Genomic DNA, 25,761 nt, shown 5'->3' with positions numbered 1-25,761 from the left:
TATATTATGATTTTTGTTTCCCTTTAAACATATTTTCCGACAAATACAGAAGGAAACAGTATCATTTATAAACAACAAAAAAGTGCTCTCAGGGAGGGGCTCTGAGAAAACAGCACCAAATATATTATTTTTTTTAAAAAATTAAATATTATTTACAAAAGTATATTTCACAAGATAATTTTTTTTTTTCTGCTTTGTATATATTATCATCTGACTATTTATTACAGGGATCAGGATTTCACACCAGATAATCCACCAGAGCAAAACAATTTAAAACTTACTCAAGTCTGAGCTTTGGGGTAGACGAAGGTGATGTAAACTCAAGGGTGCACGCAGCTTGCCAGAGGCGAGGCTGCCACGTTAAAAAAAAAGCAAAACTCGCTGCTGTTCGTGTTTTCTCGAGGATGTCACCCACGGAAAGCAGCACCACGGGCACTCGGTGCTCTGCGTTCAGGCATTGCCTGCCCAAGGAGGCCAGTTTCCATGGGCCACATCTCCAGCTCAGAAACAACGGTCCCACCTTGCTCACCCTAGTCGCTAACGAACTGGCTACAATCAACTCACAGGACCGGAGGGATGCAGATAGTGAGGTTCTTTGGTTATGCTCTGAATATATTACTCTACGAGTCATCAATTTAGCCTGCGCTGATTGTGGTAGCCACTAGCATACAGATCTGATCATCCTGTCTGGTCACCAGCTCCCAATACTGTCATGTGTCTTAATAGAGCAAGCCACAGACGAGTTAGCAGCGGACGAAGTACTTCATATTTAATGGACGCATACCAGAGAAGAAACGTCAATGAGCCTCACAAGCCCGTTTTTCCTTATCTCCCTGTACAGTGTATTGAAGTCACTCTATAAATAATTCTCCGGGTGCTGGGGACGTTCACAGGCACATATATTTTTTTCCTATCAGGGCTTGAGGCCAGATTCTCAGCAAGTGTGAATCTGTGGATGCTGATGGGACAAAACCAATTAAAACCAGATTAAGATCTTGCTGTATTCAAGCTTAGATTAGTTGCCATTAAAAGCGTAACCCCTGTGAACAGTTAAAAAGAGCCCGATCTGATGGATCATTGTCCTTTCTTGTACCAAATTATGGATAAAAACATTTACATCTGGTAGCTCTCTGTAGTAACTGTTCTTATTTCTCAGAGCAGTCCTCTAGACGAGCCTACCTTTTGTATCGCTTTTTTATAGGCAATCACTCTAAATACCGACATAAAACCAGGAGCCCCTGTGTGCTCTTTTTCTCAACCTCATATTAATGATTTGGGGTTATCCCTTACTTCTCCCAGCTCCAACCAGACCCCTTTAAAGGCTACGTATCTGGGGAGACTGAAGAGCTCTTCAAAGAACGCAAATCACTTCCCACTAGTCAAAACCCAATAAATTGTCATGGATCACCAACCAAAGGACAGGAAAATGGGACCAGGTCAGTGCCAAAGTCAACAAGATAGTGGGTACTGCAGAATTTTTGATTTCTGCTAGATTTTTATCACTGACGGGAATGTGGATGATGGAAGCAGAGACGATCAGAAACGAATGCTGAAGCAACTGTTACACAGCCACAGCAGAAAGGGTGAAGGCAGAAGCTGCCTCCTAACAGGCTAGCCACAAAGCAAGCCAACTCCATCCACTGCAGGAGCCGCAGCTAGCCTCCATCTCACTTCTCTCTCCAAGGTTGTAAAGAATAGTGGTTCAAGAGAAAAAACAGCCTTTGCTTAGATGGGCCATCAGGTTTGGGTTTCAGCACAAGGACCCAACACGTAAGTTCCACCCCGATCCATAAGTAGCATCTCTGCTCACATCCCCTTCGTTTAACAGCAAATTACTTTCTCACCACCAGCCCTCCGTCCTGATCCCCACAGCTAACTGAGAGTCTCTTGGGGGTGGGGGCAAGCGACAACAGATTACAGCTCCAAAGCTTCGGTTTCATAAGGAGTTACAAACCCCTGCACAATACTCTTTCCTTCTGGATTAAGAAAGATTTCCCCCAATGGATTAACCTACTTGAAAGAATTCCACAAACAAAAAGAAAATTCACTCAGAGAGATAAAACTAATTCGGTTAAATAGTCTTGAGTTATGCACCAGATACTGGCTGGACTGTTGCAGAGCAAACTTCACATTGTCATTTATGTCTAACGCAGCTCCCCTCTCACACATGACGCCCCTTCCCCACCAACCACCTCAGGAAGGTCCACAGTAATTAAAATGAAAAAATTAAAATGGGAAGGACTTGTCCCTTGCAGTTATGATGCCCACATCTACCCCTCCCCTTTAAACTCCAAGGCATAGACAATTCCAGGGGTAGGGGGAAGATGTTTAATTTCTTTTTTCTTTCCCATTCCCCCTGTGCCTGCAACAGGCTTCTCGGAGTGGGAAAAGGGGGGAAGGTTTTGGGGAGGATACCTCATGGCTTGAAATATCCACCTGTGCAATACTGCTACAACTGCCAGGCTCCTCTGCTCCCTCCTCTCCCCACTCTCGCACCATTTCTCTGCCAGGCTCCAAGAGCGGAGCTGCTGGCTGGGGCCTGGGACTTAAGAAAAAGATTCTGTAACAGCATTTTCCTACTCGCACTTGTGAAGGATTGGTTAAAGACCCCCAAGGACGCTCAGTGGAGGCCGGGAAACCAAGGGGTACCCTGCGTTACTAAGTTTGTCCCCATCCTCCTCTACGTAATTTCCTCTTTCTTGCCTAGCACGTGCCTTTTTTTTCCCCCTGTCGTATCTTCTAAGCTGCAGCTCCAGCCCCCTTGTGCCTTAAGTGGTTTTCTCCTCCTCTCTGAAGGGCTCAAGAGTCAGGATTTGGTTTCTCCAGCTGTGAGGATGCTCCCCACAGCTGTGCTCTGTTGGGATGTTTCGCCTACCTACCCTGAAACAGCAAGAAAAAGGAGAGGCAGGGAATCTCTCCAGCCTTCAGGTCCTTCCCCCCCCAAACAACAAGTTCATAAATGGCAAACAAAACACAGATTTGCGATTAGCTTGCGGGGGGAACTGGTTATGACTTGTGCTCAGCCGGCTTAGACTAAAGCTCCACCGATGGAGCAGCGGTTTTACGATTCGGAGAGAACGCAGCCGTGAGGTATTTTTCTGTCCATTTAGACAAGTAGATAGTTTCAAGCCTTGGTTAACCAGGACTTAAAGGAGAAGTACAGTTTCAACTTCTGATGACTTCCCTTCGGGCCCACTCCCCACCCCCTATCACCTTCTCCTGCCCAAAACTCGGGTCTTCCTCCCGCACCGAGACCTTCTGATAAAATGCCACCACAGAGCCAACTTCAGTTTGTACTTAAACATTCGTCAACATGGAATGGCTGTCGGGCATTCGGTGCATTCTCTTAGCCAACGCCAGAACAGAGAGAGAAGCAGCCAGGGTCAACTCACAAACAGATACAAAGCAAAGAGACAGAGAGACAGAAATTTAGAGGCCAGTCACCAATAAAGATGGAGAAGGGTGTGAAGATGCTCCCAAATTGCAGAGCCTCTAAATGCATGGAACCAAGCGTTCAGTCACTCTCTCACTCTTGGATATAATGTTCGGTTGGATGGCATTCTCTTACACGCTGGTAGGGCTGGGCTGTTTCCATTCAATCCCAGCCATTATCCTTGATCATGTGAGCTAGTTCAATGATGTATTTGCCTTCTTTATACTTCTGGCTGCTTTCAAAAGCGTGTTCCTAAAAAAAGAGGAGAAAGAATGAGATCAAGATGATATTTGAAGGTAAAGTCGCTGTTACAGATCAGATCTGGGAATGCCGGTACAAGCCTTAGCCTTGTCTACAGAGTAAAACAGTCAATCTGCAGGTCCTCCTGTTGGCTTTCAGGAAAATTACGTTGGAAGAATCTTAAATCCTGCTTCTAGCTGTCTTTACAGGCTGGAAAAAAAGAACAATCGGCACCATGTAAACATGCAGCTTTCTGTAGGCCAACGGCAACTGCTCCTTGAACTATGCTTTAGGAATCATCGGTGATAAAATCCACCTCCTCTCTCTAGGCTGATCTGAGAATTTATTAGTGTTTGTTAAGAATGCAGAGGTCCTCTGATGAAACGTGCTGTAAAAGCACTACCATCGGGAATCAGACGGATTATGGTAAACTTCATCTGGCAATGGAGCAAACAGGCACCAAGGGACGAGAAGGACCCACTCTACACAGATGCGTGCTTGCAGCTACAGAAACATGCAGTGCTTCAACACTGCAGAACTCAAAAATTAAGGAAATCTATGGGATCCCTAACCAGGAGGAACTCCTGTTATTGAGGTTGCATCCTCAAAAGCAGTTCAGCTCCACTCAGGTGTGCTGTTTGCATGCATGTAATGCATCCAAAAGAATGTTAATTCTATTGCTGGAGAGTCTTGGGCTTACTGCTATGTTTACGAAATTTTGTACTTTGTTTTAAAATAAACTCAATTTATGTACTTAGTGTCCTTCTCCATTTGTGAGATCCATGCTGTGTTTCTGCATGAACTCCTCCTGCATCAATTTTTGATGCTTTACTTTTTATAGCCTTTCAACTGATTTATTAAAGAATATTTCTGTCCAGAGGACACAGATACAATATATGTTTTGTTTAGACACTGGTCAAAATGTTTTGACAAACAAGTACGCTGCGTGCCTCCTGAAGCAGAAATTAGGATGTAGCATAAGCCTTTATTTGAAGGTAATTGAATTTATGAAGAGCAAGAGACAGCAAACAGATAAACTCATGTTCAATAGCATTTCCAGTGGGAAGAACACCGGATTAACAATATATGGATCATTCTATTATTCTGATATCGTCTGGGAAAAAAGACAATATGAACCACAAGACTGACTGAAGTTATCCTCATTTATGTTAAGTATCACTAAGGGACGCCCACCAAAACCAGGCCCACAGTGTATATTCTTAGTAAAAAAATACATTAGCCATAAAGAGCTCCTGCTCTGAATGGATGCAACAAACACAAGACAGGAGGGAAAATGGAAACACAGGAAGGAAAAAAGACATGGCTACAGACCAGAACCCATGTTTCTGGTTCCCAAGTCAACGGTCTTTCCATGAGAGCACGTTACCATACACACACCTTCAGAAAGGGCTGGAGCAAAGATGTCCACAGGAAAAACAAATGATACCGATACTCACATATTTCCAACCCAGTGTGGTTTTGCAGTTTTCACAGTAAATATCTGCAACCGCATGTAATCCTGTTAATAACACCCGCTCCTCTGCAGGGCCACAACCCACATTAACTCTGGGGAAAAAGGAGAGATGCTCCCTATTAGTGTGTCTTTCCACATCAAGACACTACAATGAAGCTGACAGCAATTTTATTGCAGTATTTGAAAACAGAAGCAGGAGGTTCAGGATACTGAGTACCACAGCTGTGCCCGAAACAAAGATCTCTGGCAGTTCCAGAACAGAATGAAAAGGTAAAATAGGATTTTTATTGAACTAAAAATTCCACGAAGCTTTGAACAGAAGATTAATAACATTATAGTAAATTGCACTAATTATGCATTTGAGAAAGATTTTCATTTTCAAATTGATAAAATGGTGCTTTTACTTTCCCAAATGGAAAATTGAAAAATGTAACTGAAATCAGCAGTTCTTCTGAAAGACATGCCAGCAGTGATCTCATCAAAACTATTTTCAGTTATTGGGAAAATTATACTTAATTTTTATGCTAGCTCTAAAAAGTAAGTTCATATTTAGATATCATGTATTCTCTACATCTACGAAACTCTGAGTCTTTGGTCCAACTACATTCTCTGAGAAGAAAATGACTCATCCGTTAGCTCTTATTTCTCAATCTGACGACGAAAAACCCGTCTTTTCCTAGCTGCTTATCTGAAACCTCAACATAAAACCAAATATGAATCAGTGCTATTTCCTGCCTCTTTCTCCAATCATTTTCAGCAAGGTCCCAAGTCTTAGGCAGAGGTTTTCTAAAGGAAGACTATCCTTTTGTTTCCTTCTTCACGAGGTTTTCTTAAATCTATCCTAAGAGATGCAGAAGTGACATGTACAAAGTTATACTCACACTGAATTGAAGAGGTATGCTCGTCCTTGGCTTCCTTGAAAAGACTGAAAGGCAAGAAAATAAAATTCAGTTGGCTGGTTGATAGAAATAGGGCTAAACCAGAACCTGCCCTCAACGACTGCATTAATGGTAGTTATAGCAACTGTTAGCCAGGGCCTGAGAAACACACATCGTTACAGTCTTTGAGATGGAAAGAGCACAAAGCGAAATGTCAGGAGGAGATGAGCACTGATGAAGAGAGGTCTCGTCCTGCGGACGGGAAGGGCACAGCTGCCTCTAGTTCTAATGCCTGCCCATTTCACAAGGCGTACTGGCAGCCCACTGGGAACTTCACCTGCTATTACCAGCACTTCCAGTGCCGTACAAACCCAATGTACTTTTCAAGAGTTAAACTGTTTTCTCTCTTATATCCCAGCAATGTCTATTTTCACCCTTTCAGTTCTGTTTATGAATTTCACACTACTGCCTCAACCTTACCTAATGCAGCCCTGCTGCCAAATATTGGTTTGAACCTCTTGTCTAAAAACAAGGTGCTCATGGAGGCTTCCCATTGCACTGCCACAGTTTTGAAACACCGCTGTTGCATTTGACGGCACGTGAATTCCCCTTAGGAAGACTGCAGAGATGGATGCTGAACCAAACCGAGAGATTGGGACCTATTTGTGCAAGGTGCCGTGCACACAAATACAACTTCTACTCTAGTGATTTTACAAAAGACCTTAACCTTGCTGAGGTGTCTGCAAGCCTTCATATTCCCACTGATGCCAGGGAGATCTTCAGGACTGGATCTAAACGTAGGACAAGATACAACTGGATAGAGAAGAACATGGACAAGAGAGAACCACATAGCAGCAAAAACACACCAGATAATCACCAGTCATGGCACATCCTCTCTGCCCCACATCTCCTCGGGATCTTAAAGCATCACCATGAAAAGGCAGCGTTTCGAAGAGAGCGGGGCAATGCCAGCCTGGCAGGACACTCCAGGTAGCCGGGACACTTCCAAGTGCCAGCAGGCTCCATTTGTGTCAAGTCTGTAACATTACCCCGTGACGGTGCCTCACTTACAAGAGCTGGCTCACACATAGCAAGTGCTACCTGCATTTTTAATGTACTTCGACAAGCACACACTGAATTAAACATTTGGTGCTTATGAGCAAGAGCACAGTTGCTCTCTGTACACAAGTTACCTTATGAGATACCTCAGGGAATGTATGCGCTGAGGGGCAAGGAGCTGGGAAAGTCAAAGAGCAGCTTTTCTGGACCATTTAATCCTTCACCTTGCACCTTACCAGGAACCTTGGAATATTTAACGTTTTTCTTAAAACATCAGCTTCTACAGATGAGCGATGATTTCAGACTAAACACCCTTAAAAGGGGGGAAACAGAGTTTTGAGAGAAAAGGGAAACGTTCAAGGTTTTACCTCCCTGGCCCACTAACACTGGTCATCTAGTTAAGAGCAACCTGACCCTGGGGCAGCACAAACGTGCTCTCTTCACATCACATAAAGCCATCTCTGGGGTGTCCCTGCCCTTCTCAGGTTGTCCCCTTCTGCCAGTCCAGCCCTAGGATGCACCCCTACACCTGCCCAACTGCTGCCTCACGGAGAAGCAAAGTCAAAGCCACGCCTGAGAACCAGCAAGCCTGCAGATGGATCTGGACCCCATTTCTTACATCCACATACATCTGCATTAATCAACTGCCTCCTGCATCCTCTGTGCTGGGAAGGCTGCTGCGTGTTTCCAGCTAATGGTCCTAATTCCCAGAGCTGGGGTACCAACCCATTACCTCCAGTGATTATTTCTTGGGTGCTGCCTGGGGTAATGGCTGGCAGTTCTGGAACAGCCTGTAAGATTTTCTCTCCATCATGAGTCCTATTCATGTGAAAGGCAGAGATGGAAAATTCACTCACCAGCAGGAGAGAACAAAACACATTAAAGGCATGATTTAAAACTGCCCTGACAAGAGAACAAGTACAGTCTGTCACGGTGTTTAGCCTGGTGCCCTTCTTGGTGTCAAGGTACTCTCCAGAAGTGGCAAAGGCCCACTGGAAGATCCCCAATTGCAAGAACATATGCAAAAGGCTCCCTACCACAGAGCAGAGGCACCTCTGTGGGCAAACACAATGCCATGGGGCATGCAGGCAGGGAGCCGCAGCCAGCAATGAAAGCTGCCTGTGAGGTCTGGATGGCAGCAAGGGCTCTGCCAGCTATAAAGTCACTGCCTGGCAAAAAAATTGACTCAGTCCTGGAGGAATAACTGTTCTTCAGAGGAATCTGAAACCCAATATTAGTTGCCACCCAGGGCACAGAAGAGCCACTCTGGATTCAGAGAGGACGCCTGAGGCACTTGGATATCTCTTTCACTCAGACAAAAGCAGTGCCCTGAGGAATGCCTCTTTTCTTGGGAAGGAATTAAATAGGACACATGGCTCAAGCATGTTTGTGTAATTGCATTTATTAGAGAAGCTTCTTTTAATCCTTCTGCAGCACTCAAGTTCTTTATTATTGTTATTGTCAGCTGGCTGATACCCCACATGCCAACTAGGTCTAGCCTGACTGCTACAAAACACACACTGCATTGTCTCGGCATCCTGTGTGGTAAAGTAGGAACCCACACACAGCTGATGCCCCCCAGGCCAGAAAGAAGAGTCCAAGGCAGACCCACGCAAATGCTTTACCTTGCTACAGCAAACAGCAGGGGCATTGGCTGTCCATGCTGCAGAAGAGGGATACCAGCCTGGAAGGATGGACTGTGGATGGGGTACAGGGATGAAACAGAAGGTCCCACAGCGACATGTGTGCCATCAAAGCAAAATGAAAGCAGATGAAGCTTGCTAACGATCCAGTCCTTCCCAGTAAATACTTTTCCATAAACACCAAAGTGGCTAAGTTTGCCAATAACAACAACCATGGGAGCAAAGTTTTTATTGGTACAGAAATAGGATTTTCCGTTACTGCTGTACAAAGGCCTGTCTTTAATAAACAACAAAACCAAACCCATCAGCTTTGTGTTCAGGGCTCACGGGACACTATTCCAGCCCACTCCCAGGGGACAGTAGCATCCTTTCAGAGGTGCCCTTCCTTCCAGCTCAAGCCAGTGCTTTAGGGTATATCTAAGGGCAGTCACTGCAACAAAATTACATTAATTATCTCCTGCCCAAGCAGAACTTTTCAACATACCAATGCTCAGCTTTCAGTGCTGCTGCCTGTCTTAATATTCACCCTCCAGTTAGATAAGGATTTGGCAAATCATATAAAAAGAAGTGAGAGAAGTCTGGCAACCACCTCAAGTTCACCAGTGCATTTGCTTTCTGCAAGACTAAGCTGACTGTATCTTTATAAAGGTAGCACAGGCAGGTTTTATCTGGGTTTTGTAACCTCAGCATTTTCTGGAAATGTTCCTTCTCTTTTGGCACTCCAGAAAAATTGGCACATGCTGCAATGAGCGCTATGAAATCAGAAGAAACAGGTATATTTATACACAAACAGATGTTCTTTTCTTTGGTTTTGTTTTGGGGTTTTTTTTAAGAAACACAAAGAGATTTCCACAACACGCTTGGTTTTCACTGAACAGTGACAGTCAGCAGTAACACCTACTTTCTATGCTATGCATTTTCTCTGTGTAGATTTTCTTGATATGCATTCAAAGGCGTATCTCACACACACGCTTATAAATCCAGACTTCTTATTCTCTAAAACAACAGCTCCTGGCATCACTTTCCAGCTGAAAGAAATGGAAAGGATTTTTTTGTTGTTGTTTCCCATTGAAAGCCCAAGCACATATTTTTCTCTGCACTGCTAACACTCAATGTCTGGCTGGAAACACATCTGTATATGCCAGCAACAAAACTCTCCCTCCCCATCCTGCCTGAGCCCTCTAAAAAACAACACACGCTTTTGAGATGTGCAAAGCACAACAGCTTACTCCTCCCGGCTACTCACGCTCAAAAACCTTCCCTGCTTCTGGGTGCTCCACTCAGCATGGAGGCATCTAAAAGCTGCAGAGCCTAAGGAGTGCTGATCTGAGTACCCAGGTGGGAAACCACAAGCCTGGAGTCAGCTATTTGGCTGCAGATCCTCACCTGCCAAGCTGTCTATCGTTACGGCAGAAGCTCCATGTTAAGATGCCTTTGGCAGCTGCTCTGGTTTAAGAAGTTCCTATCATCCAATTTACAGACACTCATTATGGCCCCTTCAGCTGTGCTGATTCCAAATTAGATCTGTGAAATCATTATTTTTAAAAACAAATACTTTGTGGGGGGTGGGTGGGTTTGAGGGAAATAGCTTTTTCTCCTTGTACCATATCATGGATCCAGTTTAAAGGGCAATCACACAGGCTACTTAAGAATCACAGTATGGTGGCAGCCACAAGTCATTCAGACTAGGAAGTTCTCAAACTAAATTTGCTGGCAAAGAACCACAGTGCAGAACCGCAGCTCTGGTGAGAGACAGTCTGCAGGATAGGGAGTTTGGGTTTCACAGACGCTGTTAAACCAGATCTGCTGCAGAAGGAAGCGTAACATGCAGCCAGCATCTAAGAAGTGCCAGCTCCTTTGCTGCAGACACATTTTGCTCGCTAGAGATGGACTCAGCCTGCAAGACACAAAGCTGAATCCTTATATATTCAACACCCATGATCTCGGGAGCTGTCATTTTGGTTTAGTCCATGTGTTATATTCTGGCCTCAATCCGCAGTGCTGAATCTACCACTCTGTTTGCTCTGAGCAAGATGCATGAGTCCTTCAGTGAAGCAACAGCACACAGACAACCAAACACGGATGCAGAGAAGGGCTATGCCCCTCCATCACTCCTGCCTGTTTCACATTCCACCTGCTTTCTCACGGCCATTAGACCTTTGCACTTGCACATTCCCGTTACTGGTGACTGCTGGAGACACAGAATGAAATTTTTACATTCAATCAGTACAGCCAGGGAAGGCAGGAATTCTGAATGTGCTCCAAACACGCCTACACACCATAGCCCTTTTCCCTAGTACCTACAGCTTCTCATTCACTGTGCAGCCCACTCAGCAGTTCCACACACTGAACAGATGACAGGATTAATACCCAAAGTCTTTGTGATGGCATTCGACAATAGGCTAAACACAAAAAGAGCTGGCTGGAATCATCTGGAAAAATAGGAAGCAGTTGCCAGGACTAAATGGCTACATACTGATGCTTGTTCTCTGCAGACTGCAGCAGAGAAAACCCCCACTTACCTATATCCAGCTGGCACCCTTTTAACGAACCAATGAAACAAAAACAAAAAAGGCAACTGGTCCCAAAGAGGTACAAGACGAAGAAGGAACAGAATGTGCCCCGCCATGCTACGCTCTTGAAAGCTACAAATAATTCTCACTGCAAGGATGCAAACAGGAACAGAGGGCCCAAAGCCACCGCCGGAGATCAACGGCAGTCGGCATGTCCTAGGCAATGCGAAATGGTAGCATCAGAAGCCAAATGACCACAGCCATCTGGACTCTTCAAAAAAAGGACACGTTTTCTGTGCTTGTGATATCCCCACTGGGACAGAGCAATTCAGTGAGTAAGAGAAACAGTATTACGAACTCCCGGGTTTAAGAGGCACTGAAGTCTGCGTGAGAAAAATTCACCCAATGATCTATTCAGAGATAGCTCTGTTATCACTTATTTCCCACCTACATGTACCACTTTTGTTTTTAAGTTACTACAGTCATTTGCACAACGCTGCCTGTAAGATTTATCTATTCTTGCTGCTGATTTAACCCTTAAGCATCTAAGGATGAGATGTTCTCATAAAATACAATTTGAATAGGGAGAGGAGACCTTTAAGTATGACCAAAGCACGATGTCAATCCAACTGGAGTGCACACGAGTTTGCATATAAAGTTATGCTCCAAAACACAGGCTCTCCTCACACTCATCCCGCTCCCTCTAGCGCTTAATTCCAATTCCTATCAGCTGCTATCCCACCTAACAACCAACATCACACAGAAAGCTCTACCTTAATGGCACCTTTCAAGCCCTATTAATTATGGCAATAATGATTTGATTAAAAAGATAAGTCCTGCAATGTGTTTAGAGGAACCACTATGCCTGGTAACAGCATTAGGTGTATGATGACTCTACAAGGAGGTTACTTGTGAGTCACTGTGCAGTGGAAAGAAAGTTGGGAAAATATAACTACGAAAATACCTGCTGCAGATTCTGGGGTCTGCCCTAGACAGCGCGAACCATTTCAACCATCTAGTTGCATCACACTCAAGTATTTCCCAAGGGAGCACGAGTTCAATTACTTGGTCCCTGTATCTGCACAGACTACAGACACCTCCTCAGGGTTCATTAATTCCACCTTATTCTTCTTCACAGAAGGGACAGTCAATGATCAGATTAAACTGAGATTCAATTTTCCTCCGATTATGCAAGATACAGACCCATGTCAAGGGAACCGGTTACATTATTCCACCTCATGCACAGATGTGACCTTACCCTGTTCAAACTGCATTCCTGAGTTTTAATTGAGTTTTAACACGGGTCCTTAATGCTATTTAAAGCCCAAAGTCGATACGGAATTAGTGGACCAAACTCATCTCTGAAGTAATTCAATTAATTCAGCACGGCCTTATTCCCCAGCAGTTCACATTGCTGTGTGACTACACAGTGAATAACTACAAGTCTGCTATGTTTTATCCTAGGAACAGCTACATCCGAGCAGTTTTACCCTGTGTTTATGTCTCAGATTATGTAGTCTGTGAGAAGGAAGGTGCACAGACTGGAAAGATGAAAGATGTTACTACATTTTTTTTTTATTCTGATGGGAGATGTTATTACAATTTTTTATTCTGCCTCCTGGCAGCAGCAGGTGTTCGTTCAACCCCCTCATTCCCTCCGTGTTTCTGATAAGAGGCTTTTGTCCTAACAGGAACCAACTCAGCACTTTCACCGCACAGGATAGGTGGGGAGAGACTGCAGGCAGACAGTGCAAAAGGTCTGAACACACACTCGGAAAAATACCAGCAGGCTACCCTGCTGGCATCGCCTCCGTCTCCCGTGAAATAAATTCTCTGCTGCTCGGAAAAGGCCATATGATGCTGTCAGGGAAAAGGTGAATTTAACAGAGCAAATTACCAGTGACTGAAGAACCTCACGCTTCTGCTATATCCCGCTTTTGTGGGAAAAGCATCAATTCCTGCTTTGTGTGCAGGAGGAGAACCTCACCCCTTGGAACTGTTTCACGTTGCAGAAGCAACGCTGCATGAGCTGGGTCCAAGTCCTCTATCCCCTGTGCCACAACCAGAAGGGACTGAAGGGCAGACTTCCCAAAGAGGTTGAAAGAAGTCAGCTGTCACTGCCAGCTGAAGCCATCTTCAGAGCTACTTGAACCTACAAGAGCCCTTTAGCGCTCACGCAGCTTTCACATCACGGACTCTGCTGTGCTCTGAAATCCAAGTGTTCCCGTGCCACATGCCAGCCTCCCCCCTCCCGGTCCTTAAAATACTCAGCTTGGCTCAAAATTCAGGAAAATTTTAGTAGTAGTTGATTTTTTTTTTTTTTTTTTTTAAATAAGGACTTTGGTTGGTTGGTTGGTTTTGTTTTTTTAAAGTGAGATTCTCTCATCTTTTCATGTGTCTAGGAGCTGAAACTAAGAAAAATCAGCACTGTTCACAAGACTTCCAAAAATGCTACGGAAAAAGTATCATGAATCACAAGAGGACATTCAGTGCATGCTCTGCAGCGTTATCTCAGTAATATCAACGCTGCTCAGGAAGACGGAAAACAAAACAGGACCATACAGATGCCCAATCCCATGAGAAGCGAGCCATGAAACGTTGCTCTGTCCTGTTCATCGGAGCGGTTCTCAAACACACGTCAGCACAACACGAAGGTGACACCAACGCTCCGACGGGGCTGTGTTGCTCCCAGGCAGACAGGCTGTACAAACTGATTTAAATGGGTCAGGATCCCAGAGCAAACTCCCAGTTATTAATTCATGTGTCAGTATGACTGTCCATTATCACCAGAGGGGAGAGCAAAAGATTTCTTTCAAAGGGAAATTTTATATTGCAATTGCAGAAGAGAGATCTCTTCTGAGGCTTCGCAATTAATGAAGATCAGTATTTAGGGAAATAAAAATTGCCTAAAATTGAGGTTTTTGTTTTTCCTCAAGTGCATAGATTTCTAACACAATTTAAGCCACCACTCTGCTAAGCTAAAGCCTGAGCAAAGCTCTATAAAGCACGTCAAAATTCAGAAAGTAGCTGCAAACTGCTCTGTCCCCTTCTCCCTCCAACATGCCTGGCAGGCTGCCCTGCAGACTTTGACTCAGCTCAAATGCAACGCTGTTAAGTTTCATCGTGTTATCATGAGTCCTGCGCTATTCAGGCTCCTTATTAAAGCCCTGGGCTCCTGGACTCTGCTCTTATTTATTTTTAAATGTGTTTCTAGCCCACAGACTTCAAAGTGAAATTTCAAAATGTGAATGCTATGCTAAAGGCACAAACAACTGAAGGCAAATAAAAAAATACACCAAATTTATTACTTCCATAAAACTTCACAATATTTTGGGGCTTCTCTTGTGATTTTGATGGTCTCTGGTTGCTGCTGCTGCTGTTGTGCTTCAAAACTTGACTTTAAGATGAAAAAGGATGGAAATACTGCGGGAAACAAAAAGTATTTACTTTTAAAAGCAATTACTCTGATTTATTTAGGGGGCACACAAAACGAGAGCAGCAGATCCCTCTCTTCTCTGCACCCCTAGCAGGGGGCATACATGCGTGTGACCAAGAGCCCTGCAGCACCATGAGAGTGGGGAGCACGGGCACTGCATCAGGGAGCGACTGCTCCCTCCCTCTCCTGTTCAGCTTCCCTCTGCCAAAGGAAAATCCATTCCTGCATTAACGCAGCACTGGGCAGACCAGAGGAAGAAGGGCAGCACAGCTTCTGCGAGTGTGAATGGCTGCCACATGCCCCCACTTCAGATCAAGAATTCAAGATCTACTGGAGCTCTTGCAGATTGGAAGGGAATTTAGCATCGAGTTCTTTGACCAGGTCCAGTCATCATCTTGTGGGGTATACACTTCTCCTCCATCTCTTGCACTGCTCCTTGCTGCCAGGGAACAAAGTGCTGTATAATACACATGCATAGTGCAGGTAAAACTCTCTTCTATCTCATGGGAAATCTACCTCTTTTGCGGGGAGAGTTAAAAGAGATCTAGGCTTTTCTAATGATCTCCACCAACTTCTGGAACTACACATGTATTGACATCAGACTGCTTAATCAGGCAAAAATAAGAGCAAGTGCATTGCCTAAGGAACATTTTTAACCCCATGGGAAGAGGGAGTGGGGAGAAAGGGTAGGCATGTGTCTTAGAGAGCTGCTTCATTTCCCACATAGAGCACGCCAAATGATAAGCCAAGACAGCCTGCGGAAGCAACACTGGATTAAAGAGAGGAAGCCACAAATTCATGTACACAGAAAGACCACAGGTTAATTCCTGCTGGACAATAAGTAGAAGACCACTTGCAACAGAAGACCGACATTTACCCAACATTAAAACAAAGAAAATTACCAAGGTATGCCAGCCGACAGAAATGATGTTTATTCATATGAAGTGCACCAAGCTCCTCCCAGGAACACTGCTGTGAGCCCCGGAGGAGGGCAGGCCATCTCCCACATGCAATGCCTGAAAGGAGATGGTAGGCTCCACATTCACTGATCTAGATGACATGGGATAGGAGGAAATAAAATACGCCTCTTCCAGGTCTTCATGCTAGGCCTCAGGCCATACTGCTGGTTAACCCTGATCCCTCCACCTCCACAGCCTCATTCCCAACAGACACCAGCATTCCCAGATCTGCAGGAAGTTCAAGGGAGTTGAGATGAGTTTGGCATCTCTGGCACTTAAGTCATCGGTGACACTCATTGAATGGAAGCCTTTACATTTTGGTATGTAGAAGGACAATATGGAGAGAAGCATTTTGTTATTTACTGTGGAAAAACTACAGAAGATGACAACAAAGCCCAGTGGTGTCTTTCTGGATACTGAGAGATGAAAAAATGCATTTTATTCTGGTGAATCTGCAATTGCTACAGCAGCAGCTGTGGGGTTTTTCCCCCATTTTTGAGCGCTGCTGTCTTCCTGTAAGTTGATGCTGGCTCAAAGCATCCAACAATCAAGTCATTTTAAAAAGGAGTGGCGGGGGTAGGGTAAAGCCCTTTCTTTCCACATTAGTTATTGCTACTGCATGGGTTTTAGAGATAAACACAAGACAGAGCTGGGATGGAAGATGGAAACTGCTAACGCAACAAGTTATTTAATTAGCAGCATAATAGTGACTGTCCATGTATCAGTGGAACACTGTATTCCATTAATACAGCTGCTAAGCTCACAATAGCACCAATGCAGACAATGAGAGCAGACTTGCTTTTCAGCAAAAGCAGATCTGCCCAGGGCAGCAGCTCTACTCTGTCCCTGGATAAGATCCACTGCAGTGAGATGAAGCCACCATACGTACACCTTACTGCTGAGACGGTTCATCAAAAGTTATCCTTCATTGTTTAATCTGCCGCCTAAATTCTGAATGTTCATCTCTACTATAAAACAAGTATTGCGGTACTGGAATTTATTTTATTACTGCGGATGTGCCCTCTATGGAAATTGAACAAAAATGTGTGCACCAGAGGACAGGTCCCCAGACACCGAGGTCTCTCAACCACACCAGAGCACAGGACAGTCCCAGCCTCTTACAGATCTGAAGCAGACCACACATGTACCCATGCCTGCACTTCTCCCCGGCCTTCCCTCAGAGCTGGGCTGGAATTGAAGTGTTCAGATTTGAGATACTCCATAAGCAGCTAAGCTTTATCTGATTTTCACTCATTCCTTCCATGGCAATCACTGCTGAAAGGAGAGAGATCACTGGAAATCTTCAAATTCCAGGTTTCAGGTAAAGACAGTCTCAGTTTCTACCTTTGTTATTGCTACTTACTCTAACAGTTGTGATTTCCATGCAAACACACTGTGTATTTTAAGAGAGGAGACTCTGGGTGGAGTTTCCTTGTGAGCTCGAGCTTCAATCCTTGCCCGTTTCAGTTCTGCTGGATGAGAAAAACTGTCAGGCCAAACACCTCTGACAGACGGATGCTGAGGCCCCTCTCCAGGAGAGGCCAGACTCCTAAAGAGATCTGCTTCTTGCTGGCAGACATATCAGCTCACCTAAAACAGATGTGAAGCCCTCTGATAGCATTTCCTGCTACTATAAAATGAGACTGCAACAGAAATCATCACAAGAGACTCCTCCTGAGAAGCCAGGGTCTTCTCCCCAAGAGGCAGTAGGTGAAAAAGCCCCTCCCGCCACATGGCCCCCACACTCATGTGCACGTGTGACTAAATCACAGATTAAACCAGAGGTCTCAGAGTTGAGAGACTCACATCTACATTTTTCCTGGGCTCATTCTTGCAACTATAAATCAGATTAGAAGTACACACTTGCATGGGAAGTTCATAGGGCAGCTCACCCCACCAGCAAGCCTTCGAGCATGCTGGCATTTCCTCCTCTTCCAAGGGCCAACAACTGAAACACCCAGCGAACCCAGGAAGGCTCAAACCTGATCAACTCCGTGCTCCAGTTGTTCAGCACTTGCAGCAGTTGCAGCAAAAACCCTGATGATTCACTGTCCTTCGTCCCTGGCAGTTCCCTGGATAATAAATGGGAACAGTATTTTATTTATGCCCAGGTCATCAATTCTAAGGCAGGGGAAGCAGCAGATGAAAGGAGAGTTATTTCCATAAAGAAAGTGATGGATTAGAAAAATCCATTTTTACCCTGCCCCTCCTCCTTGACAGGGAATTCTAAACCGTTTTGAATTATTACCTTTTTCTTTCTTTTTTGGAACAGAATGAAATATTTTAAAATCACATAGCAATTAATTGCTGTATAAACACAATTACACAAGGAGGTACAAATTACCCTGGGCTCGTTCTATTAAACGACCACATCCTGACTAAATAAGAGGCCTGATCCTGACTGTGTTCAGATCCCATTATGGACAGTAGGAACTGAGGGAGCACTGTGACTTGTAGGGTAAGCCCCAGAGGAAGCAATTACACAGGACAGAAAGATCTAATTTAGGTAGCTGTACTACGGAATAGGTACTACAAATACTCATTACACAGCTCAGATTTCATATCCTGACTTTTTCCTGCAAAGGGCATTTTTGTTTGTTTATTCCCTCTCAGATAAAGGCTGCTGAGAGCTGAGGAGAGGTACTCAAATGACAGCCTTCGAGATCCACTCCCCTCCTCCCTGCTGCAATATAGGCCAGCAACAGCAAGGACAGCAAACACCCATCTGTCTAGTAAAGGTCCTAGGGATGAGTTTGATTGCAAGAGCTCATCTCTGCATAATCAATGCTCAATCTCCTGGTCAAAACGCTGAAGGAAAAGGCTCCCATTTAACAACTTTGATGACACATTGTTCTACTGAGACCTGAAGTCCTCACAACCCACATTAATTTTAAACTGCATGGAAGCCAAGAACTACAAGCTACCTTACCACAAGTTCACAGCAGTGAAATGGGAAGCTAAAAAACTCCAATGACTTCTCACGGAACCGCTTTGCTGTTCATCACTTACAGCCTCAACTCTAGCAATATGTGCAATTAAAAGCAAGCTCTGAATAATACCTAAAAGCGACAATTCATTAGGGAACAAGAGCTGAAAAGCAGGATCCAAAAGCTACTGGACAGCTTCTAGAAATGTGCATAAAATTGATAAACCTGGTGCATAAAGAGCTAACAGTAAATAAATGAACAGAAGCTTACTGTGCGGTACTGAGCCAGTAAGACCAATACAATTACGAAATGTGTACGCTGTAAAGATGTTATTGCTGAGTCTGAGGCTGGAACAATGAGACCAGCCCTGTTTCCATTCCTAAAAAGATGCTGAAACACTAAAGATGTAGAAGAGAACCACAAAAATGATACGGAACTGGAAAAAATAACATTGCACCATGACAAAGTTGAATCTGTTCAGCCTATCAAAAAAGTGATCAAGAGTGACCTTGGCTACTGTATACCACAACCTTTTAGAGGGAGAAATAGTACATACTATAGATCTATTCCATTAGCAAAAGAAAGAAAATAATGGCCAATGACGGGAAGCACAAGCCAGACAAATCTAAATTCAAAGTCTCCGATTTTTAATAGTAAGGATGATTAACCACTGGAAAAAATGACCAAGGAGAGCAGTGAATTTTCCCTCTTGAAGTCTTCAAATCAAGACTAAATGCTTTTTCTGAAAGACATGCTGCAATCATGATGAAATCCGCTGGCCCATGCCCTAGAGGAGGTCAGATGTGATGATGCGATAGCTCCTCCTGGCCTTAAGAGTTCATTACCGTGAAGCTGGGAACTTAAATTCATATCTGGGAAGAAAAAAGATCTACTTTTAAAGAAAGAAGAAACCCCATGTAATGAAAAATAGTAAGAACTTTACCCATGAAAAGGGAATACTCGCCTCGCCCCACACAGTTTTTTCCTATGGTGGAAATGCAGGATTTTCACTTGACTAGTCTCGGACACTTACTAAATGCCTCTTTCTTTTTCCATTAGATTAAAGTTTTGGAACAACCACATCATAATTTTAGGATTATTGTTTTAGCTTGTGTGCATGCTTCCCCCACCCAGCGAACAACTTCATGTCTTCAAGGCAAACTGACGTACAAATACTAGCTGGTTCATGAGAAGTAAAGCACTGGAACATTACACGCTGCCTTGCCCACATACTCAGAAAGAAAAAAGAAAAAAAAACAACAAAAACCCAAAAAACCCAACAATTGCTGCTTACTTCACCTATACATGGTGCACCAAATGCCGCGAAGTAGCTGAATTCATCCACAACTTATCTGAAAGCCAGCACCAAAGTTTGAAATCCTTTTAAGATCCTCCAGTTGCAACATGGAGCAAAGTTTGATGCTTTCAACATGCCATAAAGGTCACTAAGAGGCTGTTGTGCCAACAAGCTCAGGCTCCAGCAGTCTGCTAGCCAGAGAAGCAGCTAGGCCACAATGATTGGGAGCGAGGTTTGCTTGTAAACCTTGCAACTCCTGTCTGAGAAGATAGAAAAAAAGAGAGCTTCTAAGTGTTCCCTAGCTAACAATCCAACCCCAATTGAGAAAGTCAGGCACACACAAGTTCTCCATTTTTTCTAAATTCTCTGTGCTGGAGGCGCTGCAGCCTTTTGTGTTGAAGGATTTCACAGTCATGTTCAGTAAGGGTCCCATGCAGACATCAAAGGAAAACATTAAACTTCCTCGGCAAGCCTTAGGCTAACTTCAGAGGATACATCACTGCATAATGTTTAGCAGTTGGATCACAGTAATTCATGAAAAAAAGAAACTGCAGGACGCCCACAAGACATTCTCTACATATTTCCATAATCAGGGACATTTCTGCTGAATTACTGTTCACATAGCAAAAAAAGTCAGCAACCAAGACACTAACGCGGCTGTGTTTGGCCTGTATCTTTCTGCTCTTGTTCCCATCCTTTTTTACTGGGCACCAGGTACATATGAATTCAAACAGAAAAGGCTGACAAAGAGTTTGAAGAGCACAGAGTAGGTAGAAACCAGCATCGCATCTGCCACTTTGAGAAAGAGAAAAGATGCTGTTTACGCTGTCGATTGTCTATTATGTTAGCTGTTCCCCCAGGCCCCACTAGAAAATGACGCGGAAGGCACAGTTCTCAAGAAAAGCCCCTCTGTCTCCTTCCTGGAGAGGTTTTGCCACCATTGATTATTGAATATATATTTTTCTTAAACATTCTAAAAACCATGGGATGTTGTGTCTGGGAAGGATAAATATAACAACAAGTATCCTTCACTTATTTTTTGGCAATTGGAAGGCATTGAAATATGCTTTTTAACTACAGTTGCCTGGCATGGTATTTTTGTTTTTACAGTAAAGCCAAAGAGGATTAGGACACACTGTACTAATTCATAAGAGCAGACAGTACCTGCTCCAAAGCTTTATCTTCCAAGCGGACTGCACAAAACAGCAGCATTTCAATTGTACAGGTGGGGAAAGGAGGAACAAAGACATTAAGTGACTTACTCAAGGTCACACAGGAATCTGTTGCAGGGCAAGGTTGAGTTCCCAAAGTCTCAGTCCACTTAGGCATTGGAAAAAGCAATGAAACAAGAGTATGTACTAAATTTGGCACAGATTTTTAAATGATGCATTGCTACAAGGGAACAAGAACCTCCACTCATGCTAACCCAGACACTAAAGGAACAAATAAAGGAAAACTAGTTACTCGCTCCACCCAATCTATCTGATCACCTTATATTTCCTAAGTCAATAAGACCTTTCTTGGCCAGACGATCCAACCCTCAGTTTAGATCTTATTACAAATCAGACATACTAAACCACTTTCTCCCTCCGGCTGCACAAGATAAAAGTCCAAGCAAGCAGGCAACATTTTGGTAACTGGCTTCATGTAACAGCTTTGGATTTTCTTAAAAGCCTCGACATCGATTATTTTCTTTAAATAGCAATGGCTTATTGAGAAACCTTCTACCCATTTTAATGCACAAGGTTTTCGTTAAGTAGAAAAGAAAGCAAAAACTGCCCTGCCAAGGCATATTTGTCAAAGAGTTTCGGATACCCAGTCCTGGCAAAACACTTTGAAGTCAGAGTAAGTTAACACTGGTGCTGAAGGGCTAAGAGGGGAAACTTGGAGATGAAGAGGAAATAAAGTATGGGCTGACACAGAACGATACTGGGATTCAGCTCCAGCTTGCGTGTCGGCCAACGGCATGAGCCAATGCTGCAATTTGTATGTATCCAAAGGAGCTAAAAGCTCATGGCATGCAAAGCAGCACAGCTCTCATGTGGTCTCTGCACAACTTGGGGCAAAAGGAATAGAGGAATTAATTTCATCAAGCCAAATCACCAACACCCTGCTGTTACATAAAAGCCTGTTTTCTGGGGAACATTTCCAAAGATGGTGTCATTTGGGCTGTTTTGATTAAAGTGACATAGTCAGGTTCAAGATGAGATACACTGCAGACTGAGAAACACTCAGGTTTGACAAAATCTCCCACTCCCTTTTCAATCCTCATGGCGCTTGTTTCTTCCTTCCGTTTGCCACATTTTCATATGGAAAACAAGCACGGCAATTGCACTGCCTGGTTCTCAGATGCTAATATAAAGCTGTGATGAAAGAACTGCAGAAGGCCTCAGGGAGATGTTTAAAACATAACTCAAACAGATAAAAAGATGACTATTTAGGTTTGCCTGGGAAAGTTTCTACACATATTGGAAATCCCTTGAGGCAGGGACTGCCCTTCTGTTCTCAGTTTAACAACCAGTTGTACAAATTTTGATTGCACAATTACTTTCATAAGGTTTTCAATTATATAAAGAATGTATCTTATTAAGGTTTATAACTCTGAGAAATAAAACCTAAAACCCCAAACCCTTTGCATTCAAGTTGCACGACCTGCTAGTGCTCCACCAGCAATGCAGTCCCAACACTATTACAAATTTACACCACAGTCTACAATGAACTTTTAGAACGAGCAGATACAAGCACCGCAGCACATTGTAGTTAATACTTCCATGATTCAATACACATAGCCTCATGTTGTGCTTTCCTACCTTCCCTCTTGTGTCTTTTAGCGGTCAGCATTCTTGGGCAGTTTCTGCATGCCTCGACGGCTAGAAGCTCAAATTCCAAGCAGTCTGCAGCACTGGCATTGCCCTGCTGGAAGCTACTGACCTGCAAAGCTGGCTGCATTGTACAGTGGACCAGAAGGAGCACGGACATGGAACAAGGAGGGGAAGGAAGTGTCAAAGGTGAAACCACTGGGCATGCATAGCCTTGTGTTTTCCCTGGCTGGGGACCAGCTATGTCAAAAAAAAAACCAACAGAGCACAAACTCTAACCTACCATAAAAACAGTAAGTAAAACAAGCCTCCTTCTTTATCCAGTAAAGCATCTTCTGTGTCCCAACACAAAATCCAGCTGGTAACAACTCTCCCAATGAAAAGGCAGGGGTGCAACTACCCCATTTTACAGATATCTCAACTGAGCACAGGAGCCTAAAGTCACATAGCTGATCCAACAGGCTGAATGTATTTCACATCCAGACCTGGGCACAGACTGCTGTTGACATTTACATTCCAAAACTTCTTTGAGCAAATGTACAACCTTCTCCTCTTTAAAAGCTTGAGGCTTTGCGGTCCTCAAGGACAGCTCTTCTAAGAACCACTGCAATTGTACCAGAATAAGAGAAGCCCCCATGAGGCCCAGAATGACTCAGAGGTGATAGCCTAATAGGAAGCCTGTCTATTCAGAAACTGCAAAAACCAAAATTGTAGCAGTCTGCAATCAGCGTTATTCATACTCGAATACTCAAATTCAATTGTTTGGCATGGAGACAACATCACAGAGGCAGGCATCAACCCGGCCCATGCAACAACCAAGAGAAAAAGGAAGGAGACAGCCTCCAATGGAACAAGACAGGTCTGAGAACCCAACACTGAGAATCCAAAAGGACCTCCACAGCTGCTAAGATGTCAGCCCTGTAAGGACGGATGCCCTTGGTGCAAGGTGACACGTTCTAATCTTTTCCGTGCAAACAGGAAGAGGGAAAGTACTACACACTTTCTAACGGGCAGAGCACCTCTATCCCTTGTGATCCTGGCCTTTCTCTCAAGGCTGCTCCAAAAAGCTGAACCAGTTTAAGTTGTGAGCGCACACACACGCACACAGCTCGCAGCACAACTTCCTCTCATCTCAGCTAGTAAATCTTACGGTGTGTCTGTTTTTTCTGAACACAAATTTTATAAGCTGAACAGACTTTATGGAACAGTTGATTGCCAAGGCAGCCAAAACCCAGAAACTTGATGCCTGACCACAGCCAGGCACTGCAGGCTCCACTAGACACTCTGAGAAAGTTTACTTTTCACACTTCAGAGAGAGATCCTCTTACTGGCCTGCTCCCTCTGCATCAAAGGCCCCTGACTTATTGGCTCTGAAAGCTTTTAATTTAGCTTATCCTCAAGACCCTTCCCCTTGTGATCAACAGATCAGAAGACAGGACAGAATCCTTCCACCCTCCCCAGCTCAGAGCACATCCTACCATCCATCCCTTGCTTCTTCACTGCAAAGTGTCTTGTTAGCAGACTGGCAAAAAGACGAGGGTTTGAGCAACAACTCATCAGTCTTTGGAAAGCAGTCTTACATTTCGGTAGAAGCATCAGAGAATCTTCCCTTAAGTAGCAGCTTTAGTGTAGTCGCTTGGTACAGCTCAGAGTTTAACAGAGAGAACATCTCCAGACACTTTGCCTCCAAATCATGATCCTGCAACAACCCTTTGGCTACGCTGACAAGCATGCACACGAACAAGAAGTATCGGGAAGGTAATTTACGCAGTCCATCAGTTAGTGCAGTTTTACAGCTGGAAATGAGAAGGAGGCGGCGGTATCATGGGAAGAGACAGATCACCTGTAAGCACTCCAGAGGCCCGAATTTGGAAACCTGTCCCCTACAGCTATTTTCAAGATCACTTAAAACAAGAACGGCAGCTCACAAATAGATCCTTTAGGCTGAGAGCCCATTTTCCAAGCAAAAACTGTGGTACCGGTTAAGGCCAGGCGCCTCCACAGCAACTGACCTGCAGTGCGAGCAAACGCACCCTTCCGCTCCCTGGGGAGGAGGCGTCCACCCAGCACCTGCGGGTGAGGTCATGCACGTACCTTAGAAATGAGCTCATCGTGGTTGGCAAGATGAGCCCTGCAGTGAATGCAGCTGTAGGTCCTGTGGCACGAAGGCAGATATGCCTGGAAAGTCTTGGACCTTGTCATCTTCACCATTGGAGCCACTGAGCGCTGCGTGAACTCTGGGGTGGCCCAGGAGGCACTCCCGCAGGATGGGTCGCACGGGAAACACCGGAAGACACAGGTAAAGGCCGTGGTTTGGCAGGTGATGGGTGTGGGGCAGGCTCCACACGCTGGTGACCGCTTCAGAGGAAGAGATTTGGGCAGAGCGAATGGGGTACTTCACACAAACCTAAGTTCGAAAAAGAACAGAGACAGAACACTCAGCTTACAAAGGCGGCCACGGTCTCCTAGCCCACAGGATGATCTAGGGTTTGATCCAGAGAGCAGGGAAGAGTCAGAGCAGCCAGGAGACAGCTGTGATGTCTGCGGATTAGATCAAGGAGGACAGATTTTTATTCACAGCTCAGCCACTGACTTGCTGACAGCCCTCGCATCTTCCTGCTTCTGTTATCTACCATCTTCCTATCACTCCAATGCTCGCAATCTCTATTCATTCTTCCAACACTTAATGGATTTGGAAATGACGACAGAGGTGCAAAGACGCTAAGAAGAGGATTTTCATCAAGCCTAGTCTCCCAAACACCTCTGGGGAACTGCACACGTCAAGGTCCAACTCTGCACCACCCCTTGGAGAAGCTGGGCTCTGTTAGCTAGAGAGAAAGTCAGGACTCAGAGTCAGCCCTGCCAGCTGCTGTCCTGCGTGACTCACTGGTGCGACACCCCAGAAGCCCACAGGAAAGCTGGGAGCTGGACATGGGTTTCCTCAGCCACCGTGAAAGTACACAAGTCACCAAACCAGTTCTTCTCTCCATTCTGCCCTAGTTTCCACATGGGAAATGGAGGATTACTTCATTACGCTCTCCTTTATAACTCCCTGCAAGCTCTGAGGTAGAAGCTACTCTATA

General features: G+C 44.5%; 1 protein-coding gene across 1 annotated transcript; it reads right to left on the bottom strand.

The window, feature by feature from the left end:
• Window positions 1–3,208: 3,208 nt before the first annotated feature.
• Window positions 3,209–25,073, bottom strand: YPEL2 (yippee like 2). Its single transcript, XM_050908761.1, has 4 exons — window positions 24,773–25,073; window positions 6,029–6,072; window positions 5,131–5,239; window positions 3,209–3,685 (listed from the first exon to the last, which is right to left on the bottom strand). The coding sequence occupies exons 1-4, from the start codon at window positions 24,887–24,889 to the stop codon at window positions 3,596–3,598; spliced, it is 360 nt and encodes a 119-aa protein (XP_050764718.1). The 5' UTR covers window positions 24,890–25,073; the 3' UTR covers window positions 3,209–3,595.
• Between the last annotated feature and the right edge of the window lie 688 nt (window positions 25,074–25,761).

The sequence above is a fragment of the Gymnogyps californianus genome, chromosome 20 (assembly GCF_018139145.2).
Source record: "Gymnogyps californianus isolate 813 chromosome 20, ASM1813914v2, whole genome shotgun sequence".
Taxonomy (NCBI): domain Eukaryota; kingdom Metazoa; phylum Chordata; class Aves; order Accipitriformes; family Cathartidae; genus Gymnogyps; species Gymnogyps californianus.
The sequence above is the reverse complement of the archived record's forward strand: the minus strand, read 5'-3'. Positions and strand labels throughout refer to the sequence as shown.